General features: G+C 44.4%; 1 protein-coding gene across 4 annotated transcripts in view; it reads left to right on the plus strand.

The window, feature by feature from the left end:
• The window catches only part of DYNC2H1 (dynein cytoplasmic 2 heavy chain 1), a 256,629-nt gene that overhangs the window by 74,246 nt on the left and 160,655 nt on the right, over window positions 1–21,728 (plus strand). For all 4 annotated transcript variants that reach the window (XM_045077504.1, XM_045077505.1, XM_045077507.1 and 1 more), the window contains exons 49-59: window positions 1,184–1,432; window positions 1,941–2,049; window positions 4,724–4,837; window positions 6,358–6,500; window positions 10,653–10,734; window positions 12,650–12,804; window positions 13,822–13,959; window positions 18,568–18,681; window positions 19,226–19,386; window positions 20,006–20,129; window positions 20,944–21,065. In XM_045077504.1, the coding sequence (XP_044933439.1) occupies window positions 1,184–1,432; window positions 1,941–2,049; window positions 4,724–4,837; window positions 6,358–6,500; window positions 10,653–10,734; window positions 12,650–12,804; window positions 13,822–13,959; window positions 18,568–18,681; window positions 19,226–19,386; window positions 20,006–20,129; window positions 20,944–21,065 (1,511 nt within the window). The remainder of the gene's footprint in view (window positions 1–1,183; window positions 1,433–1,940; window positions 2,050–4,723; window positions 4,838–6,357; window positions 6,501–10,652; window positions 10,735–12,649; window positions 12,805–13,821; window positions 13,960–18,567; window positions 18,682–19,225; window positions 19,387–20,005; window positions 20,130–20,943; window positions 21,066–21,728) is intronic.

Below are 21,728 nucleotides of genomic sequence, written 5' to 3' on the forward strand. Positions count from 1 at the left end.
ATTGAGACCTGCTTGGGCTCTTTGTCGGTGGGGGGCCTGCTTCCTCTTCTCCTTCCTCCCCCCATTAGCACGATCCCATGTGCGTGTGTGCGGTCTCTCTCTCTCTTTCAGATAAGTAAATAAATCTTAAAAGAGAAAGTTATAATCTGAATCACGAGGTTGAATTGGCATTTGGTTATCATTCTAGTCATTTAAGAAATATTTATTGTAACATTTTCGAGGCAGACAGAGATTAGTCACCAGACCAAGCCGGTTCTTGTAGAATACAGTCAGCTGCGGCAGATCTAACTGAATGCCCGCATAGACCCGGATGTGGGTAAGATGGCCAAGGTACCTATTAGCAGAATGTGTCTGATGTTGGTATAACTGATGAGGTTTAATAGTAATTGTAAAATCATCCTAGAGCAATGGTGTCCAAGTTCAGCAGGCATTAGAATCACTTAGAGAACCAGGAACTACCCTGCCCCTTGGGTCCCAACCTGAGGAAGTCTCATTGCACATTTCTCATGGGCCCTCAGGTGATGCTGATGCTGCTGGTCACTGCAACTGAGGGGCACTGCCCTAGAGACGTGTTCTGTTCTTTGTTTTTTGTGAAATTATAATAAAGAAGGAGAAACACTTATATATGATGATTTAAAATCAGTATTTGCTTTGGAAGTGAGTGTGGATTTTATATCCAGAGAAGTTCGTACTATGTGTAGGATGGATATTGCAAAGTTTGGGGATGTTAGAAGTTGCTAAGTATGTGAAGTCTGGTGTCCTTCAGATACCGGGGGCAGCCCGCACGTGCGTTTGGAGTCATTCCACCATGGTGCAAACCAACGAGAGTCCCAAGATTAGTTCTTGTGATCTGTGCAGGCTGGTCTGATGTGAGGCCACTAAGACAGCTGGAGAGTTCTTGAAGGTTTTGTAACTAATCTGCTGTATCTCACTACGTTTAACTCATTGTGTCAGTGATGCCAGCAGGTGTCTGATCACTGTGAGCTCCTGAATGTTTTTGGCATTGCAAGATTTTTCATAGAAAAGGTGGATGCCTGGGGAGGCTGTGGCGCCTGAGAGGACACCCCGTCACTGAACCCCTTTTCCAGAGTGCATCAAAAGTATAACCCAACTCTAGATCACATTTTGTTATGTGTCAGGGCATATACTAATGATAAAATGTTCTTTGTGATTGTTTTAAAAGGGCCTGATCCATTATGGACGAGATAACCAGAGTTTAGATATTTTACTTTTCCAAGAAGTGCTGGAGTATATGTCTCGAATCGACCGAGTGCTGAGCTTCCCTGGGGGCTCCCTCCTCCTGGCTGGACGCAGTGGCGTTGGCCGGCGGACCATCACTTCCCTGGTCAGTCATATGCACGGAGCTGTGCTGTTCTCTCCGAAGATTTCCCGAGGGTATGCACTGAAGCAGTTCAAAAATGATCTCAAACATGTGAGTGCCTCAAATCCTTTACTGCATTTGGTTTTAAATCACAATGACTTGTTACTCCAAAAGCCCTCACAGACCATTATGTCTTTAATAATACAACATAGTCTTTAATTTCAATGATTATTTTCCCCGTGGTTATTAGAAAACTGTATTTTTATGTACAGATAGGAAAAGGATTCTTTTTAGGAATCCTGGCTCTCAGGCATGCTGGCTTATGAGAGTTTTGGAGGATGTGGAAGATAATAGGACAGAGTTTATATGGGACACAGGGGGTGTATTTAAACACGATCATCTGTCCTAGCTGTGAAATCGTATTACTGTTTCCCCACGCGTTTGTTCCTGGACTTGATTCACTTGCTGCACTACACGGCTGAAGTGTGATTTTCATGTTGATGATGAAAGGAAGAGAGAGGGGGAAGGGAACAGAAAGATGTTCTTTGCATCAAGAACGGTGGTTTTAGAGTTGGCCGCGCACGTGACCCCGGTGTGAGGATGGCTCTTGTCACTGCAGGTGCTGCACCTGGCAGGGATCGACACCCAGCAGGTGGTCCTCCTGCTCGAGGACCACCAGTTCGTCCACCCCACCTTTCTGGAGATGATCAATAGCCTTCTGTCTTCAGGCAAGTGCATGATTTCTCTTCCAAGGAAAGAGGAGTAATAATGTGAAAATTATTCGGGTCATGTAGCCTTGTGTAAAATTGTGTTTCTGAGCACATGCAGTAGGGATTTTACTAAGGGGACGTGGGGTGAAACATGTTTGCAGCTGGAGAATTGAGAAAGCCCATTTTTATGAAACCAGGAGATTGAATAACTTCATGAACATGATTGTTATTATTATCTTTAAAAGATTTTATTTACTTATTTGAAAGGGAGAGAGAGCGCACAAGCAGGGGAGCAGCAGAAGGAGAGGGAGAGGGAGAAGTAGGCTCCTGCCTAGCGGGGAGCCCGATGTGGGACTCGATCCCAGGACCTGGGATCATGACCTGACCTGAGCCATAGACAGACCGAGCCACCCAGGTGCCGCCAAAAATGATCATTAATGTTGGTGAATGTCTGAAGAACTGGCCCTCTCACATATTTTTGGTGGGACCATTATCTGTTACAGTGTTTTGGGAAAGTTATCAGCCAGTGTAGTTTAAAAACAATGTACCGTACCCTTTAATACAGCAGCTCTATTATGTGTAGAAATTTCACCTACAGAAATGGTAGATTTAGTATGCAGGGAAATATATAGGATAATTTATAATAAAAATGTGATAGGACCTCGCTGTCCATTGCTAGTGGAATGGTTGAATAGTGGCCTAAATGTGGACATGTAAGTGCAGAGAGATTCTCACATCTGGGGCGTCTGTTTCCCAGATCACAGTCTGCTCTTGTCGTCTCGAGTCACCTGTGTTCGTGATTTCCTGGAGAGGAGACCTGCAATTTCCTGTATGTCTTCCTCTATGAAGAACTTAGGACATTTATTCAAAAGTCATTAGGAGTCGTCACTGTTCAAATTGGTTGGAGGTAGCTTAGTTTCAAACTTGGACCAGAATTGTTTTGTTATTTAAGTGCAACATAAACCTTGTTAAAAGCTAGTTTCCATGATGTGTGTGTTGGACCCAGTTTTTGGTTAATGCTTGTTTTGTGTCATGCAAAAGGTAGGCTCTGAAAGGAAATGGTCTTCTCTTCAGGATGTCACAGCTCTGGTTGAAGAACACGTAGAGCTTAGGGCACGCGGCATCCTCACTTGGGTGCGCACGTGACTGCTGGCTGGGCTCTAGTGAGCAGCCGGAGGGCCAGTCCCTGGCCCGAGGTCTGCAGGGGCCTGGCCATAGTGAGGCTATGTGGGCTTGGGAGCTGCTCAAAGGACTGCCTTTGTGCATGTGTGTGTGTCTGTGTGTGTCCCTGCGTAGCCTTCAGTCATCACTAGGTGGAGGCCTGGTCCTTAGGGCTGAAACTGTCCTGGCAGAGAGACAGATTTTTGTTTTGTTTTGTTTGTGAAAGCAAACATCCATATAAGCATCGATACACTAGTTGTTTTTGTTTTAAGATAAACTGGTCTTTATTATCAAGTTGTAATGATAAAAATCAAATTTTAGCAACATTTGTAGCAAAAAAAGTATTTGAAAAATACTTTCAGGGAAAATAGGCCTTTGTCTCTTTTTTCTATTTTTTTTCTATTTCAAAGTCTTATTTGCCAGAGTGGATCATATGTATGTAGAGCTAGGTTTCATTGCTAAAGTTAAGGCATCGGAAGTGTCTTGTTAGGGCTGAAAGTGAGAGAAAGACAGAACAGGTTTGTGTGTGCGCGTGTTTGGACGTGGATGAGCTTGGTGGACGGGGCACGGCTGGCAGCTGAGTCGGGCCTGGGCGATGCTCGGGGTGAGGCAGGGACAGGCCCTGCGTGAACATAGGATGTGTAGCAAAAGGGCTTTCACTTAATTTACTGTTTCTTGCAAACTTGAAATATATTGCCTTAATAATTGTTTATTAGACACCTGTTATGTGCCAGGCCCAGTTCTGAATACTGGACTCACAGTGGTGAGTAAGACATAGTTCAGTCCCCCATCAACACTTGTGGTCGTAATCCAGTGTGATTTGCCTTTCGTCATTCTCTTGCCTTGTAGCAGGCCCTGGGCTAGTTTTGGTTTCTAGTATGGGTTCATTCATTCATTCATCCATCCATCTAATAAATATTTATTTGTTTCTCTGGAATACTTTGCTGAGGATGTTCTGAGGTTAATATTGAATGTGACTAAATATCTGTCCTTTGGAAACTCAGAATCTAATGTGGGAGGAAAGGAAAACACTTCTCCATGATTATGTGACATGATACATGCTGAGCAGTAACATGTTTAGAGGTGGGAGAGAGAGAGTGCTCACCCCAGCACCCAGGAAGTCAGCACAGCAGTGTCTCCTAGGACACACAGTAGCTTGGGGCGGAAGGTAAAGGCCAGAGGAAGACTGTGCGTATAAATTCCGGGAAGAGGAGTATTTCATTATCTTTATGGGACACAGAGAAGCTCACTGAAGCTCAGGTACAAGGTCTCGTCTGGGAGGAGTGGAGAAGAACCGGACAGCTAGGTGGCCCAGTGCCTTGGACGGCTGTACAGGGGTTTGAGTTTTAGCACGTGAAGACAACAGAGGGAGATTTGTGAGTAATCGAGAGGCGATAGGGTTGTGTATTTTTGAAACAGCCCAAATAAGGGCAGATGGATAGCAAAGTAGAAGAAGTGTTGTGGATGTGTTTGAATGTGCTTGAACTGGGATAACACAGCTAAAATTCACGAGAAGTGCCGTGTTCCGTAGGTGAAGTTCCTGGACTCTATACCCTGGAAGAATTAGAGCCTTTGCTGTTGCCTCTCAAAGATGAGGCTTCGCAGGATGGCTTTTTCGGGCCCGTCTTCAATTACTTCACATATAGTAAGTGACTACTGAATTCATCAATTTAGACTCTGGCTCATGTGCAATAAATAACATTTAGTTTGCCATATTTTCTTTTTTTTTTTTTTTAATCAAAGTCTTTTTTTTTTTTTTTTTTTAAGATTTTATTTATTTGTCAGAGACAGAGGGAGAGCGAGCGAGCGAGTACAGGCAGACAGAGAGTCAGGCAGAAGCAGAGGGAGAAGCAGGCTCCCTGCCGAGCAAGGAGCCCGATGTGGGACTCAATCCCAGGACCCTGGGATCATGACCTGAGCCGAAGGCAGCTGCTTAACCAACTGAGCCACCCAGGCGTCCCAGTTTGCCATATTTTTCTGATTAGGTTGCAAAGGTATCTTAAATCTTCGGTCTGTTTGGTAATTTACACTTTTTTTTTTAATATGGTACTTTTAGAAAAGCTAATCTTTAGTAAAAGCGTGTCAGCAAAATTTTAGCAAAAGGGAAAGGTGAAAGTGTTTCAGTCTCCCTTGGAACATTTACTTCAGTGCTTCTGTTTCTCTGTGGTAAAGCCAGTGTTTAGAATCTCCTTTCTTAGAAAATTACTGAACTGTTTACATTTTGCCAGACTCTCTAGTTTTCTCTAGCTTACCAACTTTCTTTGAGCCCTGAAAGCAGTTTTTTTTTTTTTAAAGATTTCATTTATTTATTTGACAGAGATCACAAGTAGGCAGAGAGGCAGGCAGAGAGAGAGGAAGGGAAGCAGGCTCCTTGCTGAGCAGAGAGCCGGATGTGGGGCTCGATCCCAGGACCCTAGGATCACGACCTGAGCCGAAGGCAGAGGCTTAACCCACTGAGCCACCCAAGTGCCTCCCGAAAGCAGTTTTATGTGCTGTGTGTGTAGCCCCATTGAAGACGTGGGGGTAAGGCACTGCTATGCTTAGCTCTACTCTGTCCCCGAAAGGACGTTTCTTATTGAAACAGAGAAACTGGATGAAGAGCTACCGCCCTTCCCTCTCCTTCAAGTTCACAAGGAAACGCTACCGCAGTTCTGAGACACAGGTCATCCTGGTGCTTTTTGACCCAGTTTCAGAACAAAGAAAATGAAGCAGAGTTTCCAAATTCCTTTTCATGAAGGGAAAATAACATTGATATTGAAACAGGAAAAATAATTTCTCCTGAAAGAAAATTGGAGATCAGTTTGCTTTGAATATTTGAATATGAAACTGATATTGAATATCAGTTGCTTTGAATATTGAAGCCAAAATCCTTAAAAGAAACACTGTAAGGTAGAATCCAGTATCACCTTTGAAAAGTAACATATGAAGCAGCAATGTGGTACACACACTTGCCTTCTTCAGGAGTTCCTTCTGGATCTGTTCTCTTAGCATGCATACACACATACACACACAGGTGTTTTTTAACAAAAACAAAAATCGTAACTGTAATACTGCTTAATGGCTCCTGCCATTTCATTTTAGAAATTTTAAACTCATAAAAGCAGACCACATACAGATATCCCCAGTTATTATTGTTTTAATGCCCATAATAATTTATTTTTTTAGGAATTCAACAAAATTTGCATATAGTCTTGATAATGGATTCTACAAATTTAAATTTCATCATCAACTGTGAGAGTAACCCAGCTTTGCATAAGAAATGCCAGGTCTTGTGGATGGAGGGTTGGTCAGACAGCAGCATGAGGAAAGTAAGTTTAACCTCTAAGCATGGAAATGCAAACCAGCATATTTTCTTTTTAAAGTTACAGATTTTCCTGACATTTTTGGCGTTTGTTATATTACGTAATTGTGGCACTGAACATACATGTTTGAAAACCCCTCTTTTTCCTTTGTGCTCTTGTGTGATGTGTTTGAGAGTCGGACTTCATGTTGAAGAGTATGTTCTTAAGGACAACGGAGGTACTTACTGTACTTGAAAAATGTTATCCTTTCATTAGCTAGCCTATGCTGAAAACATCGCAGCAGTAATTTAAGCCATTTTTTTAAATTAAAAAAAAAATCAAATCTTTAAAACAAAAACTATCATTGCGGTGCTAAGTTTTGGGAGAGGGATGTGTGTGAAGTGTGAACCCTTTGTGCCATCCTAACTAGAAGCCTTTGCCATAGTTTTGTTTGAGAAATTATACTTGTCAGCTTTGTCTCTTTGAATAATACTTATATTCTCCATCATTCATTTCTTCATTCTTGTGTAGTAGGGGTACAAACTGCGGCCTATCATGAGTCAGAGGAGGAGTGTAATTTGGGATAAGAGATAAGGTTTTACAGATGAGATGATATTAAGTTAGATTGCAGCAGTTAGATAAAGGATAGGAAAAGGACACAAATGAGCTCACACAAATGAGCAGCTTCCTTAAGAAGTAATTATCGGGTCTCTAAGGTGTGTCTCTGTTCTCTGTGTTAGGGTCATAGGAGAGAAAATGCGGGCAGAAGTCCTGCCTCAGGGAGTTGACATGGTTTGGGGGGATCGATGAGAGGACAGCCTGCCTGGTGATTCGGGGGGTCAGCGGAAGCCCATTCAGCGGTTAGCGAGTGGTTTGGAGGGAGAGGAGTTGGAGACGAGGTCAGGGAAGGACGAGGTCAGCAGTCAGGATGGTGCTTGGGAGCCATTCTCAGGACTTCAGCTTTCCCTGGAAACCGGGAAGGGAGCCTTTGGAGGTTTTGACACATCGTTCTCATGTCTTAATGGGATGACTCTGGCTTCTAGGTTGCAAATAGACTCTCGAAGGCCGGGGTCACATTAGTGACAAAGCTGCTGCAGTAATCCAGCAAGGGTGAGGGATGGCGTGCATTAGGGACGGAGTGGGAGAGGCTGTAAGAAGGGGTAAGATTCGGAAGACGTTTTCCTGTAGAGACAACTGAAGCTGCTGCCAGACGGCACTAAGGTGTAAAAGGAGGGGAGGACCCTGGGGTACTGCCGAGGATGCTGGCTTCAGTCCTGAAGGATGGAGTGACTGAGTGTGGAGAACGGGGGACTGAGAAGAGCATTTTGATGGGAGGACATGAGGCTTCCAGGTGTAGACGCGTTCGTTACGCGATGTCTGACCTCCCAGCTGCAGGGCGGAGAAGGCTTCCGGATGCAGCAGTCCGGAGTGCAGGGGAAGGAAAGGTCAGGCGTCCGGGATAAAAAAGTGGGAATTGTCAGCGTAGAGGTGGTATTTTCTGTTATGAGAATGAATGATAGCCCCAAGGAATGAGCGTTGGCTGCAGGGTGCAGAGAGCCCCGGACTGCGGTCTGAACTGGGCTCTTCAAGACGCTGAGGTTGACGCGGGAAGGCGGGAACAGCAAGGGCTACGGAGAAGGGGCTGCTGTGGCGAAGCAGGAGGGAGAGCGGAGGAGCAGGAAGGCGAGCACATGCTGCATTTCGGGGGGCACACGCAAACACAGGGGGCCTGGGAGCTGTCGCCTGTCGCTGCACGGAGGAGAGGGGGAGGCTGACGAAGCAGCTTCAGTTAAGAGCTGCCACCTTGGGGTGGGTTTCAGAAACAAGGAGAAGGGCCTGGCGAGAGTGAGTGTGGTCCCCTCTCGGGAGGCGTTTTGTTGTTAAGTGGAAAGAGAGAAATGGGTCAGTAGGAAAGGAGTGGGTGAAAATAATAGCTTGCTTTTTTAAGCTTCTGAGATGAGACAGACTGTTGCATGTTTTGTGCTGCTGGGAATGCTCACAAGGAGGCAGAAGTTTATGGAAGGCAGAAGCGTTGTGGAGCCATGTCCCTGCGGAGCAGACAGCGTGCGGGTCTAGTGCACACGTGAGAGGACCGGGCATGGGCCTTTGCAGTGAAGAAGGCAGAGTCCGGGGCCCGGCTCCAGCAGGGGTGCCATTGGGAAGAGTTGGGCAGTCTTCTGGTTGTTTCTGTTTTCTCAGTGAAAGGAAGGTGAGGAGCTGAGAGAAAAGCCCAGGGAAGAGCTGGTAGCGTCCTGAAGGGAGGAAGGAAGGCCTGCAGGGCAGTCTGCACGAGCGACAGCGGGAGGCTGCGGAGAAGGGGGCGCGAGGGCCGGGTGGCCCAAGGGTTGGCATGAGTCGGCCACCAGGCCAGTCAGCGTAGCGTGTGTGTCCCTCAGTCACCTGCACGCTCACCGGTGCAGGCCTGCCGTGGGCACTCGCTTGCCCTTGGCCCGCACTGGGGTCTGTTACTCGAGTGTGACCCCACGTGCGAGGGCCAGGGACTTGCGAGCTCTAATAGGAAGATGGCGAATGACAGCGCGGTGACGCTCAGGCTCCTAGAGCGCGGGTCTCGCTGGAGCCTGAGGGTTATTGACCTCACGAAGGGGGCGGGCTGGGCCCACCGGGATACTTGCCAGTGAGTCGGCGGAATGTGTCCAGGGGTTGTTAGTGACACGGTCTCAGGGTCCGAGCCTTTGGGGTGGGGCGGGATTGGCTGAGGAGAAGGTGGTGGGGAAGCTGACAGGAGGGAGGAGTTGAAGGAACGGAGAGGGGAGGCTGTGAATGGGAGTTACTGGAGCTCATATGCCATTCTTACCTCTGAGGGGACCTGGAGGTAGAGGCCAGCGTGGGCCAGTCCAGCCAGGAATGCTTTGCAGACGGGGGCGTTGTTTAGGGGTAGTCCATGGTCTTGTCACCCAGCGTCACTGATGGGACTGTACGTAAGGACACGTGGACTGATACGTGAAGTTGTACGTGTGTAACATGCGCAGCGGGACATGTTGGTGTGCGCACGTCTTGTGAGACGCTTACACGGCCCGGCCGGTTGACAGAAGGACGGACTAGTTTAACCGCCTGAGCCACCCAGGCGCCCCAGGACAGACTAGTTTAAAGAAAGCAAGTTTCCTATGAAAAAATTTCTGTTGATTTGAAAGGATAAATATAAAGTATTCTCCCAGAGGCTCTAGGTTTTTGGCAAAATCAGTGAAAATGTTTAAGGAAAAAACTGTACTCTCTGGTTGTGAACCATGGTGCTCTCAAATTCTTCGTCAGTTAAGGGCCTTTTTTGTGATGCTGCGTTTACTCTGGGAGATCGAGGAAATGAGTCTTTGATCCGCACGCCTGGACGTGCTGGGCTTCCTGTCACAGAAATGTCAGCGCTCTGCTACTGTAATTTTCTTCCCAGGAAACTGATAGCTTCTTTCTCTAAAACTTAAAAAAAATTTTTTTTTAGATTTTTTTATTTATTTGTTTCACAGAGAGACAGCAAGAAAGAGAGAGCACAAGTGGGGCTGGGGCAGAGGGAGCAGCAGGCTCCCCACTGAACAGGGAACCCCAATGTGGGGCTCCATCCCAAGACCCTGGGATCATGACCTGAGCAGAGTGTTAACCCACTGAGCCACCCGGGAGCCTCTGGATTATCACACTTTCCATCATCATAATGATGTGTTTATGAAACTTGGTCTTATCAGTGGTGGTGTGGCAAAATCTTAGCAGTAGCTTGACAACAGATAGTTTTTAGGATTATCAGTTATGAAATTGTTAATTACCAGTTGTGGAATTATTTTCTTTTAGTTCTTTCTTATTTAGGAAAACTCAGAATCCTTACTATCCCTTTATGCCCTGATGCCAAATAAAACTTTATTTTTCATATTTTATGATTTTAAATAGCATTTGTGATTATTTCCTAATTCAGTCTAAACGGATTTCCTTCATTTCACATGGTCTAGTCATTTTCAGGTGAGGTTGTCAGTCATTCGCAATCAACTGGTGGTTGATGTATGTCAAAATTTTATCTAGGAAATGATATCTCTGAAGATGCATATATTCATTATTTCTCTGAGTCTGGTAAGAAACCTAGAAGAAAAGCATTTTTTTAAAAAATTCTTAATCTTGATATTGGGTTTATCTAAACTTTATCATACTGAGATGATGTTTGAAGAAATGCTCTTTCTGTTTTAGATCCCTGAAATGTTGTTCGGTGAAACAGATGGTGAAGAAAAATATAGCGACAAAAAAAGGAAAGAAGAAAAAAAAACCTCAGGTAGTATTTTGATGAAACTGACTTTGTGAAAGACTTGCCATTTTCTGATGTTACAGATTCATTAAAGGTTCACAGCGATGATAAATTTGAACAATGATAAACTAACATAAAGCTTTCTTTTAAAAAAGGTTTATTTATTTATTTGAGAGAGTAGATGGGAAGGGGCAGAGGGCGAGAGGGAGAGAATTCCCAGCAGAGTCCATACCGAGGGCAGAGCCCAACGTGGGCCTCCATCCCTGACTGACATCACGAACTGAGCAGAAACGAAGAGTCAGATGTTCAACAGACCGTGCCCCCAGGTGTCCCTAACAAAGATTTCTTTTGATGAAAACGAAACTCAAGCTATGTTTATAAACTCATGTTTATGTCATTTTATATGGGACCTAACTCCTTAACTATTGTTTACATCTAAGAAGTTAAACAATTACACTTTGCCCAGATGATTGGATGTGCTACTTGCTTGGGTGTCTTTAGCTGGAAGGCTAAACTTTTCTATTAGTTTTCACTTTTTGCTGAGATAGGTCACAGCATGCAGCTCATACATGAAAAGGTTTATGGTGCTCTTTGAGTGTGGACGTCATATTTTCTCAGCTCTACTCTGATTAGTTTTGCCAGTTCCCAGTTCGTTTTGAATGTAGTCCTTTTTAGTATCGTAGCACTTCATTAATTTGCTTATCTAATGATCCAGTCACCAGTTAGTTATTGAACTTGTTTTGCCTGAAGCATGGGGCTGGATACTGGAGGTGCCTTGGGAGCTCTAGTGTAATGGAGTGTAGCAGGAGTTGTGTTCTCTATCAACGTAAACTCTGGACCAGTGAGGTGAGCGATGGTAGGATATGGAGTGACTCTGAGAGTGAGGGGACGTACTGGCAGTGTTACGGCAAATGGACACGGCAAATGGGGGCAGTTTGGGGAAGACCGACTAGGACGGACAAGGCACTGAGAAACCCAGCAGCTGCTTTACGGGATCTGTGAACAGCCCAACGGCTGAGACGTGGATGTGTGAGAGGTAGAGTAAGAGATGAAGGGAGGGCAGGCGGCTCTGGGAATGACAGGCCTCCCGTATCGCCCTGAGGAATTCGGGTTCTGACTTGTGGGTGATCTAAGGTCCTGGAGAGATGTTAGCAGAGATGTAGCCAGAATCTTACTGTAGAAACACGAGTGTCTGTGTCCATCCTTTTCCTCAGTTACTGGAAACTAGCGGGATGTAGGGAGAAATCGAAGGCGATCAGAGCCCTGTGCAAGGCCACTGCAGGAATCCAAGAGGAAGGAATGGACAGGGGGTACCCAGCGGCGTTCTAGGGGGGGGGCCTGATGACCCAAAGGCTGCAGCCATGAGGAAGGAGGACATGAGGACATTTCTCAGGGTTCTGGCTTAGAATAGCAATGAGAAGTTGCCTTTACTAACCAAGGCAGAGAATGTGAAAGAGCACGGTATGAGGCGATGAGAGGAAGCTAATGTGTTTAGTAACGGATGTGTTCATCCTGCGTGAACTGACTCTTCCTGTTTTGGTTTGGAGGTTCTGTTTTGCCCTGTGTCAAACGACAATGGATCTGTGTTCCTTGCTTTGGTGTCTCTCTTCCACAAGCAGCTTTTGCCATGTTTGTTCCTGGATTACATGTTCTGTTATTCCAACTAACTGATGTGCTGTGACAGCCTGTAATTTTCTCTTTCTTGCAGTGATAAAAGTGTTCAGAGCAAACATGTCACAGTGGACAGACAGCACTGAAATTAAGTAACTCAAATACATTAGGAACATAGGAACTGTGAATTGATGTACCTTTATGCAAAGATGATGCCTCGTGTTTATAGTTCTGTAGATGGAAGTATCTGGTATGGAATAGAGTTGAGATGAGTTTCTCTCCTTCGTGACGGATCATGTATATATCATATCATTTTGTTTTCTCTTTCCAGTTGATCCCGATTTTCTAAAGTCATTTTTATTAATCCATGAGTCTTGTAAAGCACATGGTGCGACACCAAGCCGGTATATGACCTTCCTGCGCGTGTATTCTGCCATCAGTAGCAGCAAGAAGAACGAGCTGTTGAAAAGACAAAGTCATCTGCAGGTGCTGTATCGGTCACCTCCAGCCATTGTACTTTACAGTATCTGAGATTAGGCTTTAGAGTCACCTTTAAAATGAAATAATACCTTATAAAATAATACTTTTATCTGTACATTCTGAACAGTTGTCTTTCTACATTTCTGTAGTTACAGAGCTTCAACTTAAATGCTGGCTTCGGAAGTTGTCTGAGAGCATGTGCTCTCTAGAGTCCTCGTGTCTCTCTGTTAGTGTCGTAAACTAGGGTCTTTCCTAACTGACCATCCTCTCACGCCTCTGTCTAATTCAGAGCAAGCCTCTAACTATACTTAGAAGGTCATTCTTTTGCTTCAGTTCTCTGTGCTGCTGTGGGTAAACTACTTAAACTTGCTGACCTGTGACTTAATGGGGTCTGTTGGGTGTGAGTGGGTTAGATGAAGAGCCAGCAGGCTGCTGTCTTCTGTGCTGGGTGCTTGGTGTGTGTTGGCTATGATGCTTTTTGCGGTTACTGTCTCTCCGAATCCTCTCACTTGTTAGGTGACCAACCCCTAACTCCTACTGCAGAGGGGGCATATTTTCCTTGCCTGGATGACTCATGGGTCGTGGGATGGGGTGCTGTAACGGCCAGCACAGGGTCCGAGGCCCACCCACGAGGCCTTTTACGTACTCAGGGAGCCTGAGAAGTGGAGAAGGTTTGCTGAGTCTTTCCTTGCATTCTGTTTTCTGTCTCAGCAGTTCAGTGGGGAAAACCCTGGTCTTGCAGCTCTCAAACATGTGCCACTTAGAGCTGTTTGTCTTCTGTGCCTCAGCTTACTGGGCACGCGGCTGAGTGAGTTGTTGCCATGACCAGCGCGGACAGCCCCAGCCCACTTGCTAACATTTGTGTGTACACGTTTTCCCTGGATTCTTTCCTTCTGAAAGATTGCCTCAATTCTTTCTCGAACATAAGAACATTCCGTTGGATGTATATATCCCCCATCTTTATCCATTTATCAAGAGAGAGTGTATAAAATACCTTTCTTTATGCCACTTTGACTGCTGCAGGCTGGTGTGTCTAAGCTGAACGAAGCTAAAGCACTTGTGGACGAGCTGAGCAGGCGAGCAGGGGGGCAGAGCGCGCTGCTGAAGACGAAGCAGGACGAGGCAGATGCCGCCCTGCAGGAGATCACCGCGTCCATGCAGGTGGGCCGCTGCCGGGGACACGTGCCCGCTGCCGCGCGAGGGTCCACGTGTCTACTCACCGGGCTTGAAGAAGTGTTCCCCGTCTGTGCTGAGTCCCACCGCCCGTGTTAGGGACTTGAGCTTTGGCGGAAAAGCAGAGTATTTGCCCATGTTTAAAATCATAGCTCTGTTCTTCTCAATTCGCCATCTGCTGACCTACCCAAACCTTATAAATACAGGAACATTTCAAGTTGGTTTGAATTTGTTGGTAAGCAGCTTTGCTTATCCTCTGCTAGTTAAGTTGGTATTAACTTTTATTTATTATTTTCTTTTCTTAAATTATCCCCTTAAGGCTTCAAAGGTTTTTTTCTCCTGTCTTTAATAATCTCAAGATTTACAAAACAAGTCTTTATTCATTTACTTACACTTTCATGGTGTTTTAGTGTTCTGATTCTCTCCGCTTCTTGCCATTGCCTTTCCTTTGTCAAACCCTTCAGGGGAGAGTTCTCTGTCGGTATTCTCCACGCAGGTGCCGGTCCGCATGTCCTCCCCTGCGGCTGTGGCCACGCCTCTGTGCTGACCACCACCTCATCCGCCCCCTCATCCTCAGCCCTCCTGTGTCATCTGGGCTGCAGACTCACATCCCCAGTCATCTGCTGGGCGCGTCTTACTAGGGGTCTGTGAGCATCATGGCTGGGTCACATTCTGTGGTGTCTGCATTATGTCCCTGTCTCCTTTATCTGATCATCCGCTGATGGATGCTTGGGCTGCTTCTGTAGGCCGGCTGTTGTAGATAATGCTGCTGTAACATCAGGGTGCCCGTATCCCTCTGAATTAGTGTTTTCATCTTCTTCAGGTAAATACTCAGTAATATGATTGCTGGGTCATAGGGTAGCTCTATTTTTTAACTTTCTGAGGCACCTCCATGCTGTTTCCCAGAGTGGCTGCACTAGCTCGCATTCTCACCAACAGTGTAGGAGGTTCCCCTTTCTCCACAGCCTCGCCAGCACTGTTGTTCCCTGCGTTGTCGGCAACATAGCTAATTGTTCAAGACAGAATTTCCAGATTATATTAGACTTCCGTTCTCTCAGTCCTTCCTTTCACGAATCTCTCAGTTCTGTAAGTGTACCTCCTCGGTTACGTCTCAGATATGTTTCTCCATCTTCATGTCATGACTGTTAACCTTACTGCAAGTCTAATGCCTCTTTTATTTAAATTAACTTTAGTATTTAATAGACTAATGTATAAATCCCAATAGAACGAAGGGGCACAAAAACTCACAAAATAGTAAGTTTGGAAAGTTATGACTTAAAGACTTACTATTGAGGGGCACCTGGGGGGCTCAGTGGGTTAAAGCCTCTGCCTTTGGCTCAGGTGTTGATCTCCAGGTCCTGAGATCGAGCCCCACATCAGGCTCCCAGCTCATGGGGAGTCTGCCTCTCCTTCTCCCTCCGCTGCTCCCCCTGCTTGTGCTCTCTGTCATGCTTGCCTGCTCTCTCTAAATAAATAGATAATATTAAACAAAGGAGACTTATTCTTGAGCTGCAGTTATCTAGGCCGTGTGATATGGTGTCATGGTGGTCAAGCAGGTCACTGTAACATTAGGAAGTTCAGAAACAGGCTAACGTGCATTTTATTGATTTTATTCAAAATGCCAAAAAATGGGGGAAAAGACAGTCTTTTAAAAAAATGGTATTTGAATATCCACATAGGGAAAAATAAACAAGACCTTTACCTTAAACTTGAACAAAAATTAACTGAATATGGATCATAAATCTAAACGTACAGCATAAAATTAAAAACTTTGGAAGAAAACAGGAGAAATGTTTATGATGCTGGGTGAAACAAAGAGTTTATAGTTGGAACACCAAAATAGGAGAAGAAAAAAAGTTGAGGAAATTGGACCATGTCGAAATTAAAAACTTCTCTGTGAAATACGTTCTGAAGAAAATTAAAAAGCAAGTCACAGACTGGGAGAAATTTACAAAACAAAAATCTGATAACTGACTTGCATCCAGAATATACAGAAACCATTAGAACACAACAATAAAACAAAAAGTCTAATTTTAAAAAGGGCAACAGATTTGAAGGTGCCCGTGGGATAGAGGACATAGGAAGGGTCAGTAAGTGCTCGAAGAGATGCTCGACATGGTCAGTCATCCAGAAGCACGATCCCTTCCTTCCAGACATAGAATGTGCTGCTCTGTTTCCTTCCAGCTTCTCTTGTCGTAATGGGAACACTCCACGCTCCGTTTTGTTCCAGTGCTTTGCAGGTCATCGTTTTCTTTTTTCTGTCTCAAGACTTTGTGGAAGTTGTTGTTCTGCAGGTGACGCGATCTGCCGTGGCTTAGGTTTACTTCTGTTCACTGTGTTGGACACGTGTGGCTTCTCCCCCGGGACTCTTCCCTCCCCGTTCCCAGGAAGGCTCCCTGCCGTGTGGGGTCGGGACTTCCCTCCCTCCATGTCTCTGTCTTCCCTCTCCAGGATGCTCAGTACTTGGACTGTGGGCTTCCCCTTCTGCATCTCTAATGTTCCTATGCTTCCTCAACTTTGTCCTCCTCTTTTTGCTCTACTTCTTTTAAAAATTGCCCGTTTTCTAATTCTTCTCATGGGTGTTTCATTCCTGCTGTGATGGTATCTCTCAGGAGGGTCGTTAGCTTCACACGTCCCTTTTGTCGGTCTCTTTCATTGATGCGTTAGGCCTTGGGGGATACTTGCTGGGATCTTCTGTTTCCCAGCTGTGTTTTCTTGGGTATTTTTCATACTTGATTGTTTTATTCTTATTCACAAGAGAAGCTTTCTTTGTAAGTTTGGTCATCTTCACTGGAGATCTGAGGGTTCTCAGGGACTGTGAGCTTTACAGGAGGGTTGTCTAGACTGACTCAAATAACAGAATCAGGATTTCCCCTGATATGCCTGAAGAGTTCCATTGGCACCTGGGAAACTCCCCAAAGTGGCAACATTTCCAGATACGTGATGGTTACGCACAGACTCAAGTGTTTCTAGGATTTTATCGAGTACCTGACCTGGTCAGCAATGTAATAGAAAGTCAAGTGTAATTTTCATGCTGTAAAACTTGAGCATCACTTTTTCCTCAAGGTATTTTGGGAACAATACAAATATTTATGTAAAGCAGACAGCCATTTTTATTATTAAAAATACCTGTCACATACTTACCTCTGGAGTAATTTGAGATAGGAAACCCGCGAAGTCTGTGAGAAGGGTGATGTTGTCTACGAAAGGAGGCCGTTGAGCAGTGTGTGCACCCGGTGAGCCGTGGGCCGTGGTCACACGGGGATGGCTGGGCCGCTCTCTGGTCGGGCCGCTTGCAGATGGGTTTTCTACAACTGTAACTAGTGGTATTGTCTAGCTGAGATGCAGGAGAGTGGCCATGTATCTTGTAAGTCAGCAATTTTGCTTAGTTATAAGAAGCAGACATTTTGGTTCATCATTTTATTTCGAAGTCCAGTCTGGAGAGACAGCTAAATGTAAAACCGTGTGAACTTCCAAAGCTTGCAGCTCCGGGTTTGTGACATAAGGAAAGTACAAATTCAATACCATGAAATCTCGAGGAGGGGTAACTTCCAGTTGGTGGAGCAGGTTAAGAAAAGAAGCAGCATGTGAGCTGGGCCCTTGAGGGAGTGTCCATGTGCGGTGGAGAACGGGAGCGCCCACCTGAGGGCGCTGGTGGGGACTGGAAGGTGGGCAGCCGAGCACCTATGGGCCTGCTGGGCAAGGGGGCTGACAGGGAGACTGCAGAGGGGCGGGCCAGGGCCCTGATTCTCGACTTTGGCTCCAGATTGAAACCACCTTCGTCTTTAGATATTTCTGGGCCCTCACTGCACCCAGATGAACTATTTTAATATATTTTGGCAACAGAGCACCAGGGGTTGGTGTTGAAGCTCCCCGAGTGATTAGAATGTAGCTGAGAACCATTGTGAGGGCTCTTGAACAGTTTCCTCACAAAATTTCCTCTCTGGTTTTTCAGTAAGCATCGACAAACCAGATGGAATCAGGCACAATCATCATCTTTATGTATGCGGGATTCTGGATGTTTGCACGGCCAAAAACACCTGGCACCAGTATATAATTTAGTGTTGGACTCTGTACTGGTTTTTGTTGATTTATTTACCATCGTATTATTTGTCACAATTTCAACTTTTGTCTACAGTAAAGTATGGAAACACAAAGTTTTAATATTCTCTAGTCTCTCAGGATTGTTAGTCTTTGCTGTTAGAATTATAGAAGATTTTATTTTCAATTTTTTCATGTATGAGATGAGCATAGTAGTACTAACATCTGGATCATTCATTGCAAGTGTTACATGTGTCTTAGGATAATTTTCTCAGTTCTGCAATTCTGAGTTGCTTGATTTTTATATAAAAGCATTTATTGCTTTGCTCTTCAGAAAAATTAACAACAAATAAAGCGTTGAAACTTCCTGATAATAAACGTATAGTAAATTATAGCATTCATTTCCCAGGCATTTTAGAAACTCTCATGTCAATTAACATTAGAAAAATATTTAATAGAAAATGTTATTTTAAGATAACTTATATTTTTGATATAATGCTTTAAAATACTGAGTGCATGAAAATTAATTGGAATGCCATTTAAATATTCCCATAGGATGCTAGTGAGCAAAAGACAGAGCTTGAAAGACTGAAGCACAAAATTGCCGAAGAAGTTGTTAAAATTGAAGAAAGAAAAAACAAAATTGACGATGAATTAAAAGAAGTGCAGGTGAGCTCCAGTGGACATGTGGTTTGAGCCGGGTCTGACTCCCAACTGTGTCTAGGAGTCCTAGTGGTGTTAGCAGCTTGGCCTAGCTGTCGACCAGGAGAAGAGAGTTTTCACAGAGGAGAAGGGGTTGGGGAGGTCTGCGGGGAGAAGGAAGGTCATCAGAGACTATCTGTATCTTCCCTGAACCATGGTGTTCGTCTAGGAGAAAAATGTGCTGTAGGGGAATTAAGTCAAACTCTTGGGCCCCTTTTTTGGTTCCTTACTAAGTTATCAGCCAGCTGGTTGTAGAATGTAAGGAGCTTCTTGAAAATGGCAAATTGTCTCAAAACAAATTGGATTTTTCTAAATTAAACTCCTACAGTCATGGTGGCACGAATGTGAAGATTTTGTATTTTGTGTGTTTCAAGGCATTTTGATGTTTGAAGAGAAAGGGTATTAATAAGTCGAGTTGTTTTTAATAAAATGACAAATATGCAATAACTTCTAGAGTTAGTGACTTTTACATATGTTTTTTGAAAATAAAAAGTGGTCTTTGTCTTTTTAGCCTCTAGTCAATGAAGCTAAACTAGCTGTTGGAAACATTAAGCCCGAGTCTCTTTCAGAGATTCGCTCACTGCGCATGCCGCCCGATGTCATCAGAGATATCCTAGAGGGTGTTTTAAGGTTGATGGGTATCTTCGACACGTCTTGGGTGAGCATGAAAAGGTAAGTTCTTGAATTTGTAAAAAATGTTGTTATTTCACTAGTGAAATGCACATTGATTGGTTGATTCATTTATTTAGACTTTATTTTTAAGTCATGTCTACAACGTACAGGGGGCTCGAGCCCACACTCCCCGGATTAGCAGTCACTCCCCGGATTAGCAGTAACGGACTGAGCCAGCCAGGTGCCCCTTGTTAATATTTTTAAATATTTCTTATATTGTTTCTTGAGCTGTGCCTCATTAGTTCTCTAGTTCCACACTTGGCTATAATATTTCAAGATACTGCATGTGATCCTCTGCCAAGATCTAACATTTTCTTTTCTCCAGAATAAGTGACATGAGTGTCCACAGAGGGAGAAAGGAATGCCTGAGATCCTGAAGAAATCTCAGTAAATGTGGTCATTTCTTTGGCCAGCACCAGCACAGAGCACTGTGTTGCCTGTGATTTACTGAGGGGAGAGCATCGTCCCTGTTCTCAGACGCTTGCACTCTTGGCAGAGTGAGACCAGGGCGGAAGGGGTGAGGGCAGGGCCCCATAAATAAGCCGGGACGTAAATCCGTGTTCCTGTCAGAAGTGACAGACTTTGTGTAGCCTCATTTGAAGTAATGTTTTGATTCTAGTTTCCTTGCAAAAAGAGGTGTAAGAGAAGACATAGCAACTTTTGATGCACGAAATATTCCAAAGGAAATAAGAGAGAGCGTTGAAGAACTTCTTTATACAAATAAGGGATCTTTTGATTCAAAGGTAATTTTTAACAGCTGTGCTATCTGTTCCCTTCCCACACTGCATAATGTTCTGCTTGTTGGAATGTGATGACTTTTCATTACTGATTATTTACACTGTCTAAAAATTAAAAGTGGAAAAAAAAAAAAGATAAGCCGTAGGGATTCTGTGTCAGAAGGCTTGACTGCAGATGGGGGGCAGGACGCCGGGCTGGGGCTGGGGAGCGCCGTTAGTGTCCTGTGTGCTGTTGAACCTTCTGACCTGCTGGAAGTCCTCTGTCATGTCTTGACTTCGAACTTGCCTGGTCTGTTTCTCTTTCTTCCTTCCTGCATATTTGTCGTATAATGACAGATACTCAGCCCTACAGTACTTGCATCTCATTTTAGTGAATAGTTTGATTTCCAGGATTCTGGTATTTTTTTAAGACCTTTTATTCAAAGTGTCATGTGCAGCATCTCTGACACTGGTAACCTGGTTTCAGAGTTGCTTTTATCCAGTAAAGATGTGTCTCGGGGCCAGAAGAGGAAGAACCGATGCTTGGTCATCGTTGTGGACAGACATGTGTTCATTACAAACATAGCTAATGGAGTGCTGGTATTGATAAAATATCATTATATTAAATATCTATGTGGCTCAAAAACATTCATTTTGAAGCAGAAGTTCAAGGTTATCTTAATGAAAATAATAATTCACATTATTGTTATTTTAACTGTCAACCAAAAACTTCATTGGGGGGGATAAATTATTAAATGCTTAGGTAAAATAGACTAGAATTACCTTTGCTTTTATTTGAAATGACATTAGGGTGCTGGCTAACTTGTGCTGCATTTTCCAGAATGCAAAGCGAGCCAGCACGGCGGCCGCCCCTCTGGCCGCGTGGGTTAAAGCCAACGTTCAGTACTCCCATGTCCTGGAGCGCATCCGGCCGCTGGAAGCCGAGCAGGCGGGGCTCGAATCGTGAGTGAGAGCTGGTAGAGAGAAGTCTGACTGTTGCTTAATTGCCACAACTTAATGACTTAATTATTGGGGTTTGTTTATGTTTTATGTCTTGTTTATATCTAAAAAGATAGCTGACAGCATCAAAACATGTAACGTGAATCAGTTAAATAAAATTCAATGTCAGACCAAAAGAAAAAGCAATTAAAAGAAGGTAGAGAGCAGAACCAACTCATTTTTCCCCTCTGCCATTACTATGTTGTTGGGAGGATAATTGGTGCAAGTTCTTTCACAGAGAGCTAACATTCTGTGAATGAATTCTACTGTGGTACAAAAAAAAAAGTAGGTTTCGGAAAGTTAGGGTTTTTTGATTTGTGTTTTCCTTCCAAGTTCGAGGAAATGTGTTATATATAATTCACAAAACATGGTCTGGGCAGGTAGGGGGACAGTTTCACATTTACTTTGGGGCTCACTGCTTTAGCTGGTGGTGTTGCCCAAGTCAGCGTTGGTTCTAGCGCAGAACAAGAGACAAGTTACATTCTCACCTGATATACGTGTGACCTCATTTCCTCTTACCCTGGACGAGGAGGTTGTTAGCCACCCGAGCTGCTTTTTCTCATTATACTTATGTGAAGTATATGTGGGTTATATATATGTGCGGGATATATATACATGTGGTGTGTG

The sequence above is a fragment of the Mustela putorius genome, unplaced genomic scaffold (assembly GCF_011764305.1).
Source record: "Mustela putorius furo isolate JIRA1106 unplaced genomic scaffold, ASM1176430v1.1 tig00000198_pilon_pilon_pilon, whole genome shotgun sequence".
In the NCBI taxonomy this organism is placed as follows: Eukaryota; Metazoa; Chordata; class Mammalia; order Carnivora; family Mustelidae; genus Mustela; species Mustela putorius.